This window comes from Melospiza melodia, chromosome 30 (genome assembly GCF_035770615.1).
Source record: "Melospiza melodia melodia isolate bMelMel2 chromosome 30, bMelMel2.pri, whole genome shotgun sequence".
Classification (NCBI taxonomy): domain Eukaryota; kingdom Metazoa; phylum Chordata; class Aves; order Passeriformes; family Passerellidae; genus Melospiza; species Melospiza melodia.
In genome coordinates, this window is record NC_086223.1 from 784,722 (window position 1) to 805,989 (window position 21,268).

Sequence of the window (21,268 nt, forward strand, 5' to 3'; positions counted from 1 at the left end):
TCCCCCCGGCGCGGCCCCTCCCCCCGGCCCTGCCCCCCCCCCCCTCGCTCCCGCATCACCACGTGGCTCCTTCCCCCCGCAAACATTTCCACGGTCGCGCTCTGCCCGCGCCCCCCGCCCGCGCCCCCCGCCCGCGCCCCCCGCCCGCTCCCGGTGCCGCTCCCGGTGCCGCCCCGGGGCCGCCCGGGGGCCCCGCAGCCACCGGCGCCGCCGCCCTGCCCGCGGGGCCGCCCCCTCCCCTCCGCTCCTTCCTCCTCCTCCTCCTCCTCCTCCTCCTCCAGCGGCCGCCGCCCCCCTCCCCAACGGCACCGAGATCCGCTCGGCACAAGGGGGGGAAAATAAAAAACCTAAAAAAACAACAAAAAGGCAAAAAAACCAAACCCGCGGGTCAAAAAAAAGCCGGGGCGCAGCTCGGGGGGCGCAGCGGAGCCGCCCCGGAGCCCCCCGAGCCCCCCGGGACCCCCAGGCCGGAGCCATGAACAAGCTGTACATCGGGAACCTGCCCGAGGGCGTCACCGCCGCCGAGCTGGAGAAAGTGTTCGCCGAGCACCAGATCTCCTTCAGCGGCCAGTTCCTCGTCAAGTCCGGCTATGCCTTTGTGGACTGCCCCGACGAGCAGTGGGCCATGAAAGCCATCGAAACTTTCTCGGGTGAGGAGCCCGGGCAGCCCGAGCCCTTCCCAAAACCCCAAATCCCGAATCCCCAAACCCTCGAACCCCTAAATCCCAAACTCCCAAATCCCAAACCTCCAAACCCCCAAATCCCCGAATCCCAAAACCCCAAACCCCCGAATCCCCAAACCCCCAAATCCCAAACCCCCGAAACCCCAAATCTCAAACCTCCAAACCCCGAAACCCTCAAATTCCCAAACTCCCAAATCCCCCAACCTCCAAACCTCCAAATCCCAAACCTCCAAACCCCCAAATCCCAAACCTCCAAACCCCCGAATCCCCAAATCCCAAACCCCCGAATCCCCAAATCCCAAACCCCCGAATCCCCAAATCCCAAACCCCTAAATCTCCAAACCCCCAAATCCCAAACCCCCGAACCCCCGAATCCCCCAACCTCCAAACCCCGAAACCCTCAAATCCCCAAATCCCAAACCCCCAAACGCCGAAATCCCAAACCCCCAAACTCTCACACATCCAAACCCCCAAATCTCAAACCCCCAAACCCCCAAATCCCGACCCCTCCATCCCTTCCAATTCCCTCGATCCCCCCCAAAATCCCGACCCTCTCGATCCCTCCCAGCCCCTCAATCCCGACCCCCCAAATCCCTCCTGGCTCCCCCAAATCCCCCCCAAACCCCGACCCCTTCAGACCCCTCGATCCCTCCCGAATCCCCAAAATCCCGAGCCCCAAAACCCATCCCAACCCCTTCGCCCTCCTGTCCCCCCCGTACCCCCAAACCCCTCGGGACCCCCCAAACCCCTCGGGACCCCCCAATCGCGACCCCCAGCCCCTCCCGTCGGGGCCGCGCCCCCGAATTTTGTCCCTTCCCGGGACGGGGACGCGGAGCGACCCCAAAGCCGCCCCTTTGGGGGTCCCCCAAAGCCGCCCCCTCCTCTTTGGGGGTCCCCAAACCCACCCGGGGGTCCCCCCAAAGCCGCTCCCGGCCCCGCGGACTTTGCCCGTCCGGGGGCGAGGTCGCCATGCTGGGAGCAGCCGGGAAACGCTTCGGAAAGAGGCGAATCTGGGGGCAAATCGGGAATTTTGAGGCTTTTTAAATCTTTTTTTTCCCCCCCTTCTCTCCATCTCCATCGGCTCTTCCCCCCGTCCGATTTTGATTCTTCTTCGCTCTTCCCTCCTAAAAATAAATAAAATTACAAATCACCGAGCGAGGGAATCCCGCTCCATTTTTTCCGGCAGAAAATCCATCCCCGAGCAATCCCGAATTTCGGAGCTTTCCGCTGGGGAAAAAGGGAGGGAATTCTCCCCAAAGACTTTTCCTGGAGGGCTGAAAGAAAAATGGGGGGGAAATCTCCAAATCCACCCCAAAAAAAACCCAAAAAAACCCCAAAAAACCCCCAAAAATCTCATCCCTGGAATCCTCCGGGGCTGAAATATTCCCAAGGAACAATTCCAGAGGCGCCACTCCCCCCTGGAACCTCGCGTTCCGTGAAAATCCACTCGTGATCTTTGGGTTTGGGCGGAATTCGGGAGGATTTGGGAAAAATTCCGAGGGGAAATTCCCGTTTGTGAAAATTCCCCTTTTCCCCCCGAGTTTTCCCCCGCAGATTTTCCAACCCCGGGTTTTGTTTTTAGGGAAAGTGGAGCTCCACGGGAAGCAGCTGGAGATCGAGCACTCGGTGCCCAAAAAGCAAAGGTAAAGGTGGAGTTTTAATTGATTTTTAATCGGTTTTTAATTGATTTTTAATGCTTATCGTCAGAATTACTAATTTGTGTTGGGGGGGGGAAAGTAGGAGAGGAAAAAGTCAAAATTTTCCACCTAAAAATGTGAAAAATGAAGAAGTGTCGGAGGTTTTGGGCTGGGATTTGCCCCCAGCCAGCTGAGTTTGATTAATTCATTAAACATTTCATGAATTAATTGATATTTTTTCCAAGAAAACTCGATCTGCGAGTTTTTCATTAAATAAAAAGGGGGGGAAAAGGTGAAATAAGGAATTCTGCACGCGCTGCTCGAGGTGATGGATGGATTTGGGCTGGGATTCCCAAACTTGTGGAAGAATTTCCCAGCTCCTTTTGGAGCCCGGGCTGGGAAATGAGGCAAAATCCTTTGTTTTGGGAGAAGGAAAAATTAAAAAAAAAAAATTTTAAAAAAATTAATATTTTTAAAAAAAAATCCGATTTAAAAAGTGATTTTTGCTGGGGTAAAAAGAATAAAATCACAAAATCAGCAGGCGGCGGCCGAGGGAGGGCGGGGGTGGAATCCTGGCGGAATTGCGGGGGTTTTGGGGTGAAAAGCGGCGCTTTTGGGGTTTCCCAGGCTCTGCCTCTCCCGCCCAGCCCATCCCATCCCTCTCCATCTTCCCCGGCCTTTGTTGTTCCCGGCTGGAGCCGGGAGCGCTCTGCAAATTCCTGCCCCAATTCCCGGCAAATCCGCCCCGTCCCGCCGCCTTTGGGGTTTTTTCCCGGAATTTCCCCCCTTTTTTTTTTTCCCTGCGATTTTCGGGCCCCCCAAAAGCCGCGGAATTCCCGGAATTCCCGGAATTCCCGATCCCAAAGATTCCACGTTGGAGCCGAATCCATCGCCACGTGACGGAGGCGCCTTTTCCAAAGGGGAGAACGGAGGGCAGGGAGCGACTCCGGCTCTTCCCGGCCCCCAATTCCCAAAATTCCGGCCCCAAAATCCCAAAACCCCATCCCAAAACTTCCCCAAATCCCGGCCCCGAATTCCCAAAACCCCATCCCAAAACTTCTCCAAATCCCGGCCCCGAATTCCCAAAATGCCAGCCCCAAATTCCCCCAAATCCCGGCCCCAAATCCCATCCCAAAACTCCCCCAAGATCCTGGCCCCAAATTCCCAAAATGCCAGCCCCAAATTCCCCCAAATCTCGGCCCCAAATTCCCAAATTCCCATCCCAAAACTTCCCCAAATCCCATCCCAAACTCCCCAAAATCCCGGCCCAAAACTCCCCAAGATCCTGACCCCAAATTCCCAAAACCCCATCCCAAAACTTCCCAAAATCCCTGCCCCAAATTCCCCAAATCCCATCCCAAAACTTCCCCAAATCCCAGCCCCAAATTCCCCCAAATCCCGGCCCCAAATTCCCCAAATCCCATCCCAAACTCCCCAAAATCCCAACCCAAATTTCCCCAAATCCTTTTCCCGACCCTTCCCTGCCCCGTTTTGGGATCGCCCCCCTTTGACCTCGCCCCAAAATTCCCAAAATTCCCAAAACTTGGGAGGGGGCTGACCCCAAAAAGGGCGATCCCAACTCCAGCCCCGTTTTCCCGGCCCGAATTCCCGGATTTTTGGGCAATAATTATAATTTTTATTAATTTTTTTCCCTCCCTCCCCTGATGGTTTTTGTTGCTGTGGCTTCGGTGTCCGGGGATGGGGCGGAATATTGGGATGGAATTCCATGAAAAGTTTAAAAAAATCCCTTTTAAAAACCTGGAAAATCTTATTTTCCCCTCCCATTACTTTGGAAAATGAATGATTTGGGGAGGGAGGAGCAGATTTCCCCCTTTTTTTTGCCCCAAAATAATTCCCTAAAAATGAGAATATTCCTTGGGGATTTAAGATTTAAATCGCTGGGGGAAAAGGGAGGGGAAAAAACTCTTGAAAATATTTTGGGACTTGTGTTCGTTTTCCCTCCGAGCGTCCCTCAAACTGCTGCGATTGGGCTGGAAAATCCCATTTTTGGGGATTTTTGGGGTTTTTTGGGGATTTTTTGGGGGATTTTTTTGGGTTTTTTGGGGTTAAAATCCGCGCCCCCCGCTCCGGGGCTGCTCTTAAAGGGCCAGCGCCGCTTTTCCCTCCCCGCCCTCCTGGGAGATTTTGGGGGAATTTTGGGGGATTTTGGGAGCGCCCCGGACGCTCCGGGGAGGGATTTGGTGATTTTGGATGTGGAAAAAGCGATTTGGGGGCATTTCCCCTGATTTGGGAGCTGTAAATGGAATTTTTGGGGGGTGAATTTGGGGGATTTTGGCTGCTCCAATCCCGGGGAAAGGGGGGAGACTCCGCCTCAAAACACGAAATTTTTATTTTATTTAATTTATTTATTTATTTTTAATTTTTTGGGGTTTTTTGAATGCCCATTTCGGTTTTCCAGGCTGGAATTCCCAGTTGGGAGGGCAGGGAGCAGGAAAGGGTTAAAGAGGGGAGAATTTTGAGTGAAATTCCTCCCCTTTCCCCTCCCCCAAAACCTCAGGTTCTTCCTTTTTTTTTTTCCCTCTTTTTTGATCCCTTTAAAAATGTGGGAAAACGAGTCAGGAGCGGGGTTGCCCTTCCCAGTTAATTTATTAAAAAGAAAAAAAAAAACACCAAAAAACCCCCCAAATTGTTCTTTTTTTTCTTTAGGTTAAAGTGGAAATAATGATGTAAAAAAATTCAATTTGGGTGGTTTTAATTCATTAATGCCTAAAAAAATCCCCCAGGGAATTCTTTCCTCTTCGTTTATCCCAAACTTTTCAAACCTCTCTTAAACAAAATATTCAAAAATAATTTTAAAACCCCAAAAAGGCTCAAAACAGCACCAAAAAGGAGATTTGGGGTGTGTGGCTCCAAGAGGAATAAATTGATTTATTTGGGATTAATTCCTGGCATTCTCCCAATTATTTTCATTATTTGGGGAATTATTGCAGCAGAATTCTGTAAAAGTCTTAACTGTGAAGAAGTGTTGTTTAAAAATGGGATTTTGTGAGCAAAAATGAGATTTGGGGTTAATTTGGGGTCGTTTTGAGTGTTTTGGTGGGTTTTGGGAGCCGTTTTTCCTTGGATTCTGTTGATGGGAAAATTGGGGAGAAACTCGAAATTTCCGACTCCAAAACGTCCAAAATTCTCCTTGTTGGAATCACCGGGGAAAATTTTAAATTTCATTTAAATGAAATTCTTTTTTTAAGGGAATAAAAACTCCAAATCCATTTTTTTGGGGTTGGGATTTTGGGGTTGGGAGTGGATTTGGGATGGATTTTAACCCAAAAATGGGAATTAAATGGGATTTTCAACCCCAGCTCCTCCCGGGGTCATGCTTATGACATTAATTTTAATTAAAATTATAAAAAAATTAATATTTCAAATTATTTTAGTGGCATAAACATTCAGTTCAGGGCAGAAAAATGCTGGAAAAGTCCTAAAATTCCCTTGGATTTTCCTCCAAATCTGGGGATTCCCACCAGGAAAATCCTCATTTTCCACGTGGAAAATCCTGGAATTAATTGTTCCCAACGAAAAAATATTCAAATCCGGGTTGAGGTTCCTTTTTTTGGTCACTTTTCACCCCAAAATTTGCTTTTTTAATCCCCTTTTGGGGTTGGATTTGCTGGAAATGGGACTAAAAATGAACCCAAAAATTGGAAAAATCTTTTTGGTTGGATTTGCTGGAAATGGGACTAAAAATGAACCCAAAAATTGGAAAAATCTTTTGCATGGAGAAATGAGAACCCAGGTGGATTTTGGGGCCGAAATTCTGCTTTTATCCAATTTTAAAACTTTGATATTTCCGTTCAAACGAGGCTGGGTTGGGAGTTTTATTAAAAAAATAACAACAAAAAAATCCAGAAAATTGAAATTTTGAGGAGCAAAAAAAAGGGGAAAAAAATTAAAACTTAAATTCTTTTATTCCTTCGAGCTTCCAGCTGCTCCCAGATTTTCACTTCTGGGAACAAAAACTTTGGGAATTCTGAGGGGTTTGAGGATTTTTAGCCCAAAAAAGCAAAAAATTCAAACGAATCTTTGATGATTTTTCCCCTAAATTTCACCCCTGGGGTTGGAAACTTCGGGAATTCCGGATCTCAGGGAGAGAAAATTCCATTTGGGAATGGCCAAAAATGAGGAAAATTCCTTTATTTCCTTCTTTCCCTGTGGAAAATGTGGGGGAAAACCTTCAAAAAAAAATTGGGGATTTCAGGGAAAATTGGAAATTTTGCAGCCGCAGGGGAGGAATTTGGGGGAGAAAAGGAGAAACAATCGAATTTCTGGGGTTGATCCCGGATTTCCAACGGGATTTCTGTCGGAATTTGGGCTCAAGCTCAGGCAGACAAATCCAGGGAGGGAATGGGGGCAAAATTCCTCCTTTGGAAATTGGGAATTTTGGGATTCAAATGAAAAATTCCCCCAAAAAAAGGAAATTTCTGCCCCTTCCAGGCCCAGTTCCCAGCGGTGCTGAAGTTTCCAGGGATTTTTCCAAGGATTTTTCCAGGGATTTTTCCAGGGATTCTGGGGAGAATTCCGGTTGGATGAGGATCCCCGCTCCTTTTCTAGCTTTTTTTTGTTTTCCCTCATTTTTTGGGGGGGTTTCCCTGATTTTTTTGGGTTTTCCCTGATTTTTTGGGGGGTTTTCCACCTCTTTTCCAGCTTTGCTGGGTTTGGGAGCGGGGGCTGCCTCTGATCCAGGAGGGATTTGGAATTTTCTGCCTTTTTTTTTCTTAGGGATTCCGCCGATTTCAAGGAATTGTTTTTATGGAGAAGGGGAGAAATTCCTGGTGCCCCGTTCCCTGGTGGGAACAGGGAATTCCTGGTGCCCCATTCCCACAGGGAATTCCTCATATCCCATTCCTGGTGGGAACAGGGAATTCCTGGTGCCCCATTCCCACAGGGAATTCCTCATATCCCGTTCCTGGTGGGAACAGGGAATTCCTCGTGTCCTGTTCCCATTGGGAGCTGGAATTCCTGGCGTCCCTTTTGCATCAGGAATTCTTTGTGTCCCGTTCCCGTTGGGAATTCCTCATGCCCTGTTCCCACTGGGAATTCCTGGTGTCCCATTCCCTTTCCCATTGGGAACGGGGAGTTTCTGGTGCCTCATTCCCTTTGGGAATTCCTCCCATCCCATTCCCGCAGGGAATTCTTCATGTCCCGTTCCCATTCCATCAGCAATTCCTGGTGTCTCTTTCCCGTTGGGAACAGGGAATTCCTCACGTTCTGTTCCCATTCCTGTCAGCAATTCCTGGTGTCCCGTTCCTGTTGGGAACAGGGAATTCCTGGTGTCCCATTCCCACAGGGAATTGTTCACATCCCATTCCCATTGGGAATTCTTTGTCTCTCATTCCCACGGGGAATTCCTCGCGTGTCCCGTTCCTGTCAGGAATTCTTTGTGTCCCGTCCCCACAGGGAATTCCTGGTGTCCCGTTCCCATCGGGAATTCCTGGTGTCCCATTCCCACAGGGAATTGTTCACATCCCATTCCCATCGGGAATTCTTTGTGTCCCGTTCCCATCAGGAATTCCTGGTGTCCCATTCCCACAGGGAATTGTTCACATCCCATTCCCATCGGGAATTCCTGGTGTCCCGTTCCCAGAAAGGCTCCCAGATTTCCATCCCACGGTGGGGATCAGAGCGGGATCAAAGCCCCTCGATCCCATCAGCGCCCGACCCTGAGCGGCTCCTGGAAATTCCAAACCGACGGAATTCCCTGGATCCCGGGAGATTCGGGGATTCGGGATTTGGGATCCACCTGTCCTCACAGGTTCTGAGCGCTCCCAGAAATCCCAGACTGCGGATTCCTGGAGTCCTGGGGGATTTGGGGATTTGGAATTTGGGATCCACCTGTCCTCACAGGATCCGAGCGCTCCCAGAAATCACAAACTGTCGGAATTCCCTGGATCCCGGGGGATTTAGGAATTGGGATTTGGGATCCACCTGTCCTCACAGGCTCCCAGCGCTCCCAGAAATCCCAGGCTGCAGATTCCCTGGATCCTGGGGGATTTGGGAATTTGGAATTTGGGATCCACCCGTCCTCACGGGCTCTGAGCGCTCCTGGAAATCCCAGACTGATGGAATTCCCTGGATTCCAGGGGATTTGGATCCACCTGTCCTCACGGGCTCCGAGCGCCCCCAGAAATCCCAGACTGCGGATTCCCTGGATCCTGGAGGGGGTTTGGGAATTTGGGATTTGGGATCCACCTGCCCCACAGGGAAACGCCGGCTCCTGCTCCCTCCCTGCCGAGGGGATCCAGAGGAATTCCCGATTTTTCCCTCCTTGCTGCCCCAATGTTGGGTTTATTCCCAATTCCCAGCCCCCAGACTTTGGGAATTCTGGGTTTTTGGGGGTGAGGGGCGCAGTGGAGGTTCCGCTCTCCATCGCAATTCCGCGATTTTCCTGGAATTTCGCCAGCTGAGCTCCGGCTTGGCCTCAATACCCACAAAATTCCGGAGCCGTGGATCAGCCCTGGATGCGCAGGGAGCTCCCTGTTCAATAATCCCAATTAACGATGCTAATTAATCAATCCTAATTAATCGACCCCAAATAACCAATCCAAATAATTCCCAGCTGGAGGGAAGAGAGGTTGGGAGAAGGGGCTGGAATTTGGGATTTTCCCTTTCTCCAGGGCCGTCCATCCCTATCCCAAATATTCCCTGGAATTCCTGGATCCCGCCCGGCCGGGACCTCCGAGGGGAAATTTGGGGGCATTTGGTGAATATTGAGATGGGAATTTCTGGGGTTTGTGTTTGCTTCCCCAGGGGAATTTTGGCTCCTCTTCCCATAAAAATCTCCCCAAAATTGACCCAAGGAGCCCCAAATTCCCTGGAGAGGATTGGGATCCCCGGGCAGGAAAATCCCGACGGATTTGATGGAATTTGGATGGAATTTGGATGGAATTGTTCCAGCTGTGCAGGGGCTGGGAATGGGGAATAAAGGGAATGAAAAAGGGAATGAAAAAGGGAATAAAAAAGGGAATAAAGAAGGGAATTCCCCAGGGCGGGCGGAATGCCAGGAATCGTAAATCTGAGCGAGGTGTGACTGACAGCTGTCAATCACCCAGACAATGAGGCTCAATTAGCCGGGAATTCCGGGGTTTTGGGATCCTTCCCAGAGAGAGGCACCGGGCAGGATCCAGGTTTGGGATTTTCCCAGCCGCTCCCAGATGGGCGGAATTCCCCAAAATCCGGAATATTCCGGCTTTGATCCCGGTTTATCCAGGGATTGGGATGGAGGGGAAATCCAGGGATTCTGGGGGGATTGGGAAGCGGTTTGGGATCTGTGCTGGGATGAGAAACCGCTCCGGGAGAAACTTTCCCGTTAAACCTCGGGATTGAACCGGGAGGGAGAAGGATTCTGGAATTCTGATCCCAGAGGAATTCTGCAATTCCACTCCTGGAATGATTCTGGAATTGCGTTCCTGGAGGAACTCTGGAATTCTGTTCCTGGGGGGATTCTGGAGTTTCCCAACTTGGGGGATCCTGGAATTTCACTCCCTAGAAGGATTTTGGAATTTTCCTCCCAAAGGAATATCTGGAATTCTATTCCCAGAGGAATTCTGCTTCTGGAGAGATTCTGAATTTCCCTCCCAGAGGGATTCTGGAATTATGTTCCTGGGAGAATTCTGGAATTCTGCTTCCAGAGGGATTCTGGAATTTTCCTCCCAGAGGAATTCCGAAATTCTGTTCCAGAGATCTGCTCCTGGGGGGATTCTGGAATTTCACTTCAAGGATGATTCTGGAATTCTGCTTTCAGTGGGATTCTGGAATTCTGCTCCTGGGGGTCTTATGGAATTCTGGAATTCTTTTTCAGGACGGATTCCAGAATTTCCCTCCCAACGAGATTCTGGAATTCTGCTCCAGAGGAATTCTGGAATTTCACTTCCAGAGGGATTCTGGAATTCTTTTTCAGGAGGGATTACAGAGATTCTGGAATTTTACTTCCAGAGTGATTCTGGAATTCTGCTCCTGGGGGGTTTTATGGACTTCTGGAATTCTTTTTCAGGACGGTTTCCAGAATTTCCCTCCCAACGGGATTCTGGAATTCTGCTCCCAGAGGGATTCTGGAATTTCACTTCCAGAGGGATTCTGGAATTCTTTTTCAGGAGGGATTCCAGAGATTCTGGAATTTCACTTCCAGAGGGATTCTGGAATTCTTTTGCCGGAGGGATTCCAGAATTTCTCCACAGCAGGATTCTGGAATTCTGCTCCCAGAGGGATTCTGGAATTCCACTCCTGGTGGAACCGTGGGGCGATTCCAGCCCCACAACGACCTGGGACCCACCTGGAATTTCGGGGCTGGCTCCGATCCCCGGCCGTGCCCAATCCCGATTTTTCCACCCCTGCAGGAGCCGCAAGATCCAGATCCGGAACATTCCGCCGCAGCTGCGATGGGAGGTGAGGGCAGCACCAGAGCTGGATTTCCCTCCTCCCCGTCATTAATTGGCTCTTAATTACCCCAGGCCGTCCCTGGCCATGCCGGGAAAGCGACACCACCCGCAGCCCACCCCGGATCCCGCGATTCCCATTAATTCCCGTTAATTCCGTTAATTTGTGATTTCGTTCCCTTTGTACGGGGCATGAAACGGATCCTCGCTTCCCGCTGGGAATTCCTGCTCCGCTCTCCCCTCCCGCTGGCTCCGGGCAGCTCCCCAGCCGTAATTACTCGGGAACTCTTAATGATCCTGATGGAATTATTAACGATCCTAATGACCCCGAGGCGTGGATGGCGATATCCCGGTGTGAACCGTGATTGATTTTCCACTTTTTCCCTTTTTTTCCCCAGGTTTTGGATGGGCTGCTGGCCCAGTACGGCACCGTGGAGAGCTGCGAGCAGGGTAGGAGGGGAGGAAAGCCCAGATTTGGGGAATTTCATCCGGATTTGGGGAATTTCATCCGGATTTGGGGAGTTTCACCTGAATTTTGGGAGCTTCTGCTCCTGAGAAGGGAATAAAACCCAGATTTCAGGAATTTCTGCCCCATTTCAGAGGGAGAAGGGAGTAAACCCCAGATTTTGGGAATTTCTGCCCCGTTTCGGCAGGAAGAGGGAGTAAACCCCAGATTTTGGGAATTTAATCTGGATTTTGGAATTCTGCTCCATTTCAGGGAGAGGAAGGAATAAAACCTGGATTTTGGGATTTCTGCAGGGAATGAACCCTGGGCTTTGGGAATTTCTGGCCCTTTTTCAGGGATGGGAGGAATAAAAACCTGATCTGTGCCTCTTTTCCCAAATTCCCGATTCCTGTTCCCAAATTCCCGATTCCCGTTCCCAAATTCCCGATTTCTTTCCCAATTCCCGCAGTGAACACGGACAGTGAGACCGCCGTGGTGAACGTCACCTACGCCAACCGGGAGCAGACCCGGCAGTGAGTGCCCCATTTCCTGGTTTCTCCCCACCCCAGCCCCATTCCCTGGTGTCCCCCACCCCAGCCCTGTTCCCGGTGTCCCCAAACCCACCCCATGTCCCGGTGTCCCCCAAACCCACCCCATTTCCTTGTGTCCCCCACCCCAGCCCCATTCCCTGGTGTCCCCTCAACCCATTCCAGCCCCATTTCCCCGTGTCCCCCTAGACCCATCCCCATTTCCCGGTGTCCCCCCAGCCCCATTCCCCACCTGTCCCCCCCAAGCCCCATTTCTCAGTGTCCCTCCAACCCAACCCCATTTCCTGGGTTTCTCCCCATCCCAGCTCCATCTCCAGTGTCCCCCCAACCCACCCCAGCCCCATTTCCTGGGTGTCCTCCCCAACCCACCCCATGTCCCGGGTGTCCCCCAACCCCAGCCCCATTTCCTGGGTGTCCCCTCAACCCACCCAGCCCCATTTTCCCGTGTCCCCCTAAACCCAGCCCATTTCCTGGAGTCCCCCCAGCCCCATTCCCCACCTGTCCCCCCCAGCCCCATTTCCCAGTGTCCCCCCCTAAACCCATCCCCATTTCCCAGTGTCACCCCAACCCAGCCCCATTTCCTGGGTGTCCTCCCCAACCCACCCCATGTCCGGTGTCCCCAACCCCAGCCCATTTCTGGGTGTCCCCTCAACCCATTCCAGCCCCATTTCCCCGTGTCCCCCTAGACCCATCCCCATTTCCCGGTGTCCCCCCAGCCCCATTTCCCCGTGTCCCTCCAACCCAACCCCATTTCCTGGTTTCTCCCAAACCCAGCCCCATTCCCTGGTATCCCCCCAGCCCTGTTCCCCAGTGTCCCCCCACCCAGCCCCATTCCCCAGTGTCCCCCAAACCCACCCCATGTCCCGGTGTCCCCCAAACCCATCCCCATTTCCTGGTGTCCCCTCAACCCATTCCAGCCCCATTTCCCCGTGTCCCCCTAAACCCATCCCATTTCCCGGTGTCCCCCCAACCCAACCCCACTTCCTGGGTTTCTCCCCACCCCAGCCCCATTTCCCGGTGTCCCCCAAACCCACCCCGGTGTCCCGGTGTCCCCCACCCCAGCCCCATTCCCCAGTGTCCCCCAACCCCAGCCCCATTCCCCGGTGTCCCCCCAAACCCACCCCCGTGTCCCGGTGTCCCCAGGGCCATCCTGAAGCTGAACGGGCACCAGCTGGAGAGCCACGCGCTCAAGGTCTCCTACATCCCGGACGAGCAGCCCGAGCAGGGCCGGCGCGGCGGGGCCGGGGCCGGGGGGCGCGGCGGGGCCGCCCGGGGTCCCCCCTGCCCGCGGGGGCTCCCCCACCAAGGCGCCGCCCCCCGACGTCCCCCTGCGGCTCCTGGTGCCCACGCAGTTCGTGGGCGCCATCATCGGCAAGGAGGGCGCCACCATCCGCAACATCACCAAGCAGACGCAGTCCAAGTGAGTCCCTCACCGTGGGGTGGGCTGGGGGAGACAGGGGGGATCCAGAGGTTCTCCAGAGGTTCTCCAAAAGTTCTCCAGGGGTTCTCCAGGGGTGGTCCAGGGATGATCCAAAGGTTCTCCAGAAGTTCTCCAAAAGTTCTCCAGGGGTTCTCCAGGGATGATCCAAAGGTTCTCCAGGGGTGATCCAAAGGTTCTCCAGAAGTTCCTCAGGGGTGATCCAGGGCTTCTCCAGGGCTTCTTCAGGAGTGATCCAAAGGCTCTCCAGAGGTTCTCCAAGGGGTGTCCAGGGGATCTCCAGGTGTTCTCCAAAAGTTCTCCAGGGATGAGCCAGGGTTTCTCCAGGGGGTCTTCAGGGAGGTCTCCAGAAGTTCTTCAGGGGTGATCCAGGGGTGATCCAGAAGTTCTCCAGGAGATCTGCAGGGGATCTCCCGGGGTTCTTCAGGGGGTCACCTGGGTTCTCCAGAAGTTCTCCAGAAGTTCTTCAGGGGTGATCCAGGAGTTCTCCAGGGGTGATCCAAGAGTTCTCAAGGAGTTCTCCAGAGGTTCTCCAGGGCTTGTCCAGGAATGCTCCAGGGGTGATCCAGAAGTTCTCCAGGGGATCTCCAGGGGTTCTTTAGGGGTTCTCCAGAGATGATCCAAAGGTTCTCCAGGAGTTCTCCAGAGGTTCTCTGGGGGTGATCCAGAGGTTTTCCGGGGGTGATCCAGGGGTTCCCCAGAGGTTCTCCAGAACTCTCCCTCCTCCTGCTGGTTTGTCCCATTCCGGGGAGGCTCTGGGGCCTCTCCCAGCGCCTCCCCGCGGTTTTCAGGATCGACGTGCACCGCAAGGAGAACGCGGGCGCGGCCGAGAAGGCCATCAGCATCCACTCCACGCCCGAGGGCTGCTCGGCCGCCTGCAGGATGATCCTGGACATCATGCACAAGGAGGCAAGGACACCAAGACGTGAGAGCCCCAGAGCCCACCCGGCTTCCTCCCGCCCTGCGCCCCAGGAATTTGGGGTGTGGGGGCTCCAGGCCTCGGGGTTTGGGCTTCCCCCGGCCTCTGTGCCAAACCCTCCTTTCCCAGATCCAGTAATCCCTTGGTTTGGGTATTCCCTCCTTTCCCAGATCCCACAATCCCTTGGTTTGGGTTTTCCCTCCTTTCCCAGATCCCACAATCCCTTGGTTTGGGTTTTCCCTCCTTTCCAGATCCCACAATCCCTTGGTTTGGGTTTTCCTCCTTTCCCAGATCCCACAATCCCTTGGTTTGGGTTTTTTCCCTTTTCCTAGTTCCCATAATCCTTCCTGTGGGGTTTCTCTCCTTTCCCAGATCCCATAATCCCTCATTTTGGGTTTTCCCTTCATTCCCAGTTCCATAATCCCTTGGTTTGAGTTTTCCCTCCTTCTGGGTTTTCCCTTCATTCACAGTTCCCATAATCCCTCGTTTTGGGTTTTCCCTTCATTCCCAGTTCCCACAATCCCTAGTTTTGGGTTTTCCCTCCTTTTGGCGTTCCTCCTTTCCCAAATCCCGTAATTCCTCCTTTTGTGTTTTCCCTCCTTTCCCAGTTCCCATAATCCCTTGTTTTGTGTTTTTGCTCCTTTCCACATCCCATAATCATTTTTATGGGTTTTCCCTCCTTTCCCACATCCCATAATCATTTTTTATGGTTTTCCCTCCTTTCCCACATCCCATAATAATTTTTTATGGGTTTTCCCTCCCTTTGGGTTTTCCTCCTTTGGGTTTTCCCTCCTTTCCCAGCTGCCCTAATCCCTCCTGTGGGGTTTTTTTCCCCCGTTCCCATTCCCGTTCCAGGGCTGACGAGGTCCCCCTGAAGATCCTGGCCCACAACAACTTCGTGGGGCGCCTGATCGGCAAAGAGGGCCGGAACCTCAAGAAGGTGGAGCAGGACACCGAGACCAAAATCACCATTTCCTCGTAAGGATTGGAGGAGGATGAGGATGAGGGGAGAGGTTCCAGCCCCAAAGTTCTCTCGGTGTTGTGCTCCCCTCTCCCATCCGCTTTGGGGTTCTCTCCCCTGGCTTTGGGTGCCCTGGGTGTCCCCAGGGGTGTGTCCCCATGGAGGAGGAGGAGGACTGGGGAGGAGGATGAGGATGGAGGTGGGGGAGAGGTTTCAGCCCCCAAAGTCCTCTCGGGAATCCTCGGTGTTGGGTTTTCTGTGCTCCCTTCTCCTGTCCCCTTTGGGGTGCCCTCCCCTGGCTTTGGGGTGCCCCGGGTGTCCCCACGTCCCACGGGCGCTGTCCCCAGGCTGCAGGAGCTGACCCTGTACAACCCCGAGCGCACCATCACGGTCAAGGGCTGTCCCGAGAGCTGCTGCCGCGCCGAGCAGGAGATCATGAAGAAAGTGCGCGAGGCCTACGAGAACGACGTGGCCGCCATGAGCGTGAGTGGGGCCGGCCTGTGGGGACCCCACAAACCAGAGAGCCTCTCAACCCCGGCGTGATCCTGCAGGGGATCCCATAAACCAGAGCCCCTCTCATCCCCGGCATGATCCCGCCTTGTCCCCAATGCCATTCCTCCTCTCAGTCCAATCCTGCCTCATCCCCCATCCCATTTCTGCCCTCAGTTCAATCACCCCTGATCCTAGATTTTGGTTTCCCTCAATCCCAATCCCCCTGACCCCACATTTTGGTCCCTCAATTCAATCCCATATCCCATATTTTGATCCCCCCAGTTCCAATCCCCTGATCCCACATTTTGGTCCCCTCAATTCAATCCCTATATCCCATATTTGGTTTCTCTCAGTCCCAACCCCCATATCGCATATTAAATTCCCTTCAATTCAATCCCCTGATCCCATACTTTGGCTGCCCTCAGTTCCAATCCCCTGATCCCACATTTTGGTCCCCCCAGTTTCAATCCCCACATTTGGTTTCCCCCAATCCCAATCCCATATCCCATATTTGGTTCCCCCCCAAACCCAATCCCAATCCCCACATTTGTCCCCCCAGCTGCAATCCCCACATCCCATATTTGTTTTCCCCCAATCCCAATCCCCACATTTGTCCCCCCAGCTGCAGTCCCCATATCCCATATTTGGTTCCCCCAATCCCAATCCCAATCCCCACATTTGTCCCCCAGTTGCAATCCCCATATCCCATATTTGGTTCCCCCCAATCCCAATCCCCATATCCCATATTTGGTTCCCCCAAACCCAATCCCAATCCCCACATTTGTCCCCCCAGCTGCAATCCCCACATCCCATATTTGTTTTCCCCCAATCCCAATCCCCACATTTGTCCCCCAGCTGCAGTCCCCATATCCCATATTTGGTTCCCCCAATCCCAATCCCAATCCCCACATTTGTCCCCCCAGTTGCAATCCCATATCCCATATTTGTTTTCCCCCAATCCCAATCCCCACATTTGTCCCCCAGCTGCAGTCCCACCTCATCCCCGGGTTGAACCTGGCCGCCGTCGGGCTCTTCCCGGCCTCCTCCACGGCGGTGCCGCCGCCCCCGAGCGGCGTCTCCGGGGCTGCTCCCTACAGCTCCTTCCTGGTGAGTGACCGGGGCTGGGGACATTCCATGGAGCCCCCGGGGTGGGCAGTGACCCCAAATAGTGGGGACATTGCCATGGACACCCCGGGGGTGGGCAGTGACCATGGGGACATTCCCATGGAGACCCCGGCATGGGCAGTGACCCCAAATAGTGGGGACATTCCCATGGAGACCCCTGGGATGGGCAGTGACCCCAAATAGTGGGGACATTCCCATGGAGACCCCGGGGTGGGCAGTGACCCCAAATAGCGGGGACATTCCCATGGAGACCCCGGGGTGGGCAGTGACCCCAAATAGTGGGGACATCCCCATGGAGCCCTGGGATGGGCAGTGACCCCAAATAGCGGGGACATTCCCATGGAGACCCCAGGGATGGGCAGTGACCCCAAATAGTGGGGACATTCCCATGGAGACCCCGGGGTGGGCAGTGACGCCAAATAGTGGGGACATTCCCATGGAGACCCCGGGGGTGGGCAGTGACGCCAAATAGTGGGGACATTCCCATGGAGACCCCGGGGTGGGCAGTGACCCCAAATAGTGGGGACATTCCCATGGAGACCCCGGGGTGGGCAGTGACGCCAAATAGTGACACTGGCCCAAAAATACTGACCCCAAATGGTGACAGTGACCCCAAATAGTGACAGCTACACTAAACGGTGACAGCGACCCTAAATGGTGACAGTGACCTGAAATGGTGACAGTGACCCCAAATGGTGACAACTACACTAAATGGTGACAGCGACCCTACATGGTGACAAATGGTGACAGTGACCCCAAATAGTGACAGCTACACTAAATGGTGACAGTGACCCCAAACAAATGGTGACAGTGACCCCAGAGGGTGACCCTGGCCCTGAAATGGTGGCAGTGACCCCAGTTCTGACCCCGGCCCCGCTCCCGTCCCGCAGCCCCCCGAGCAGGAGACCGTGCACGTGTTCATCCCGGCGCAGGCGGTCGGCGCCATCATCGGCAAGAAGGGCCAGCACATCAAGCAGCTCTCGCGTTTCGCCAGCGCCTCCATCAAGGTGGGCACGGCCTCGGTGACCTCGGTGGCCGTTGGTGGCCCTCGGTGACCCTCGGTGGCCCTTGGTGGGCCCAGCTGTCCCGTTTTATTCTGAGAAGAACCCCGGGAAGCCTGGGCAGGACTGTAGCATCATGTCCATCCCATGTCCATCCATATCCATCCCATGTCCATCCCGTGTCCATTCACGTCTGTCCCGTGTCCATCCATGTCCATCCATCCCATGCCTATTGTGTCCATCCCGTGTCCACCCGTGTCCATCCCGTGTCCACCGTGTCCATCCCATGTCCATCCGTGTCTGTCCCGTTGCAGATCGCGCCCCCGGAGACGCCGGACTCCAAGGTGCGCATGGTGGTGATCACCGGCCCGCCCGAGGCGCAGTTCAAGGTTGTCACTGCTGTCACCCCTCTGGGGACATTGGGGTGACCCTGGGAGGGAGGGCAGGGGGTGACCCCAACCAAATCCCCATCCTGGGGAATTCCAGGATTGGCTCTCCTAGGGGCTGAACGGGTTCGGAATTCCAATGAGCCGGGATTTTACGGGATGATGCCCCAGCCCAAACCTGGAGATGGTGTCACCACGTTGGGGACATTGGGGTGACCCTGGGAAGGAGGGCAGGGGGTGACCCCAACCGAGCCCCAATCCACAAATGGGGAATTCCAAGATTGGGTTTCCCAGGGGCTAAATGTGCTTAGAATTCCAAAGAACCGGGATTTTACGGGATCCCAAATCCATGGATGGGGTTTGGGGTGGGACATTCCTGACTGTTCCCCTCTCCAGACACAGGGCAGGATTTACGGGAAGCCCAATCCCAAATCCACGGATGGGGTTTGGAGTAGAACATTCCCAACTCCCTGCTCCTGGGGGCTGAGGGGGTTTGGAATTCCAACGAACCGGGATTTTATGGGATCCCAAATCCACGGATGGGGTTTGGGGTGGGACATTCCCAACTCTCTGCTCCTGGGGGCTGAGTGGGGTTTGGAATTCCAACGAACCAGGATTTTATGGGATCCCAAATCCCGGGATGGGGTTTACAGTGGGACATTCCCGACTCCCTGCTCCCTCTCCAGGCTCAGGGCAGGATTTACGGGAAGCTGAAGGAGGAGAATTTCTTCGGGCCCAAGGAGGAGGTGAAGCTGGAGACGCACATCCGAGTGCCGGCCTCGGCCGCCGGCCGCGTCATCGGCAAGGGCGGCAAGACCGTGAGTGGGACCGGGACGGGATCCCCGGGAGATGTTGGGGACGGGATTCCCGGGAGATGGAGCAGGCGGGAAGTTCAGAGGGTCCATCCCGGGTGTCCCACAGGTGAACGAGCTGCAGAACCTGACGGCGGCCGAGGTGGTGGTGCCGCGGGAGCAGACCCCGGACGAGAACGAGCAGGTGATCGTCAAAATCATCGGGCACTTCTACGCCAGCCAGGTACGGCCGGGGGACACCAGGTGGGACGGGAGGGATCCAGGGGTTCTCCTGAGGTTCTCCAGGGGTTCTCCAAGGTTCTTCTAGGGGTTCTCCAGGGCTTGTCCAGGAACGCCCCAGGCGTTCTCCAGATGTTTTCCAGGGGTTCTCCGGGAGTTCTCCAGGGGTTCTCCAAGGCTTTTCCAGGGGTTGTCCAGGGCTTGTCCACAAATGCTCCAGGACTTCTCCAGAGTTTCTCCAGGACTTCTCCAGAGTTTCTACAGGGATTCTCCAGAGGTTCTCTAGGGGTTCTCCAGGACTTTCCCAGGGGTTGTCCAGAGGTTCTCCAGGATTTCTTCAGAGGTTCTCCAGGGGTTCTCCAAGAGTTTTCCAGGGGTTCTCCAGAGCTGTGTTGCTCAGACCCCACATTTTTGCTCGTTATCCCGTGAATCCCATCCATTATTCCCCAAAAAAACCACGTGAGAACCTTGGGACAGGGGCTGGATTTGGGTGGGAATTTGGAGCCAGAGGGGTCTCGCAGGAGGTTTGGGACGGGGCCGGGGTGGGACGGCAGCGTTCCACGGATCCCCGTTTCTTGTTGCAGATGGCTCAGCGCAAGATCCGCGACATCCTGGCGCAGGTGAAGCAGCAGCACCAGAAGGGCCAGGGCGGCCAGAGCCAATCCCGGAGGAAATAGGGATCCCAAATCCCGGGAGAACGAGGACACGGCACGGCCAGGCCGGGCTGCAAGTGCCTGGGAATCAGCAACCGCAGGGAGACGGGGAGCGGGAATCCGCGGGGAGATCGGGGATCCACAGGGAGATGGGGAATCGATCCACGGGGAGATGGGGAATCAATCCACAGGGAGACGGGGAATCAATCTACGGGGAGACAGGGAATCAATCCACGGGGATTGGGAATCCGTGGGGAGATCGGGAATCCACAGGGAGATGGGGAATCAATCCACAGGGATTGGGAATCTGTGGGGAGATCGGGAATCAATCCACAGGGAGACGGGGAATCAATCCACAGGGATTGGGAATCCGTGGGGAGATCGGGAATCCACAGGGAGACGGGGAATGAATCCACAGGGAGATTGGGAATCTGTGGGGAGATCGGGAATCCACAGGGAGACGGGGAATCAATCCACAGGGATTGGGAATCTGTGGGGAGATCGGGAATCCACAGGGCGATGGGGAATCAATCCACAGGGATTGGGAATCTGTGGGGAGATCAGGAATCCACAGGGAGACGGGGAATCAATCCACAGGGAGACGGGGAATCAATCCACGGGGATCGGGAATGGGCAGGGATTGGGAATCCACAGAGAGATGGGGAATCAATCCACGGGGATTGGGAATGGACAGGGAGTGGGAATGGACAGGGAGACGGGGAATCAATCCGCAGGAAGACAGGGGATCCATAGGGATCGGGAATGGACAGGGAGACAGGGAATGTGCAGAGAGACGGGGAATCAATCCACAGGGATTGGAAATGGGCAGGGAGCAGGAATCCATGGGGAGACGGGAAATCAATAGGCAGGGATTGGGAATGAGCAGGGAGACAGGGAATCAATCCACAGGGATTGGGAATGTGCAGGGATTGGGAATGGGCAGGGAGCAGGAATCCGCGGGGAGACAGGGAATCAATCCACAGGGAGAATCCATAGGGATCGGGAATCCGTGGGGATCGGGAATGGGCAGGGATGGGGAATAGACAGGGAGACAGGGAATCCACAGGGAGAAGGGGAATCAATCCACGGGGATTGGGAATGGACAGGGATTGGGAATTCGCAGGGATTGGGGATGTGCAGAGAGACAGGGAATGTGCAGGGATCGGGAATCCACAGGGATCGGGAATGGACGGGGATCAGGAATCCACGGAGATCAGGAATCCATGGGGATCAGGAATGTGCAGGGATTGGGAATGGGCAGGGATTGGGAATAGACAGGGATTGGGAATCTGCAGGGATTGGGAATGGGCAGGGCTTGGGAATGGGCAGGGATTGGGAATCATTTCCACAGGGATTGGGAATAGACAGGGATTGGGAATCCGCAGGGATTGGGAATCATTTCCACAGGGATTTGGAATAATTTCCACAGGGATTGGGAATGCGCAGGGATTGGGAATCATTTCCACAGGGATTGGGAATTCCATCCCCCAGCAGGATTGGGAATTCCATTGGGAATCACATCTCTGCCCCCCCCCAAAAAAAATTCCTCATCTGCGCCA

At 54.3% G+C, this 21,268-nt stretch overlaps 1 protein-coding gene across 1 annotated transcript; it reads left to right on the forward strand.

Moving 5' to 3' along the window:
* Positions 1-475: 475 nt before the first annotated feature.
* Positions 476-19,733, forward strand: IGF2BP1 (insulin like growth factor 2 mRNA binding protein 1). Its single transcript, XM_063178742.1, is given in 17 exon segments — positions 476-650; positions 2,266-2,326; positions 10,672-10,720; positions 11,109-11,160; positions 11,625-11,688; positions 12,847-12,961; positions 12,963-13,123; positions 13,933-14,048; positions 14,051-14,066; positions 14,916-15,038; positions 15,369-15,504; positions 16,498-16,620; positions 17,529-17,645; positions 17,954-18,028; positions 18,712-18,843; positions 18,947-19,060; positions 19,641-19,733. Coding segments are annotated over 17 exon segments (1,722 nt in total).
* The last annotated feature ends 1,535 nt before the right edge of the window (positions 19,734-21,268 follow it).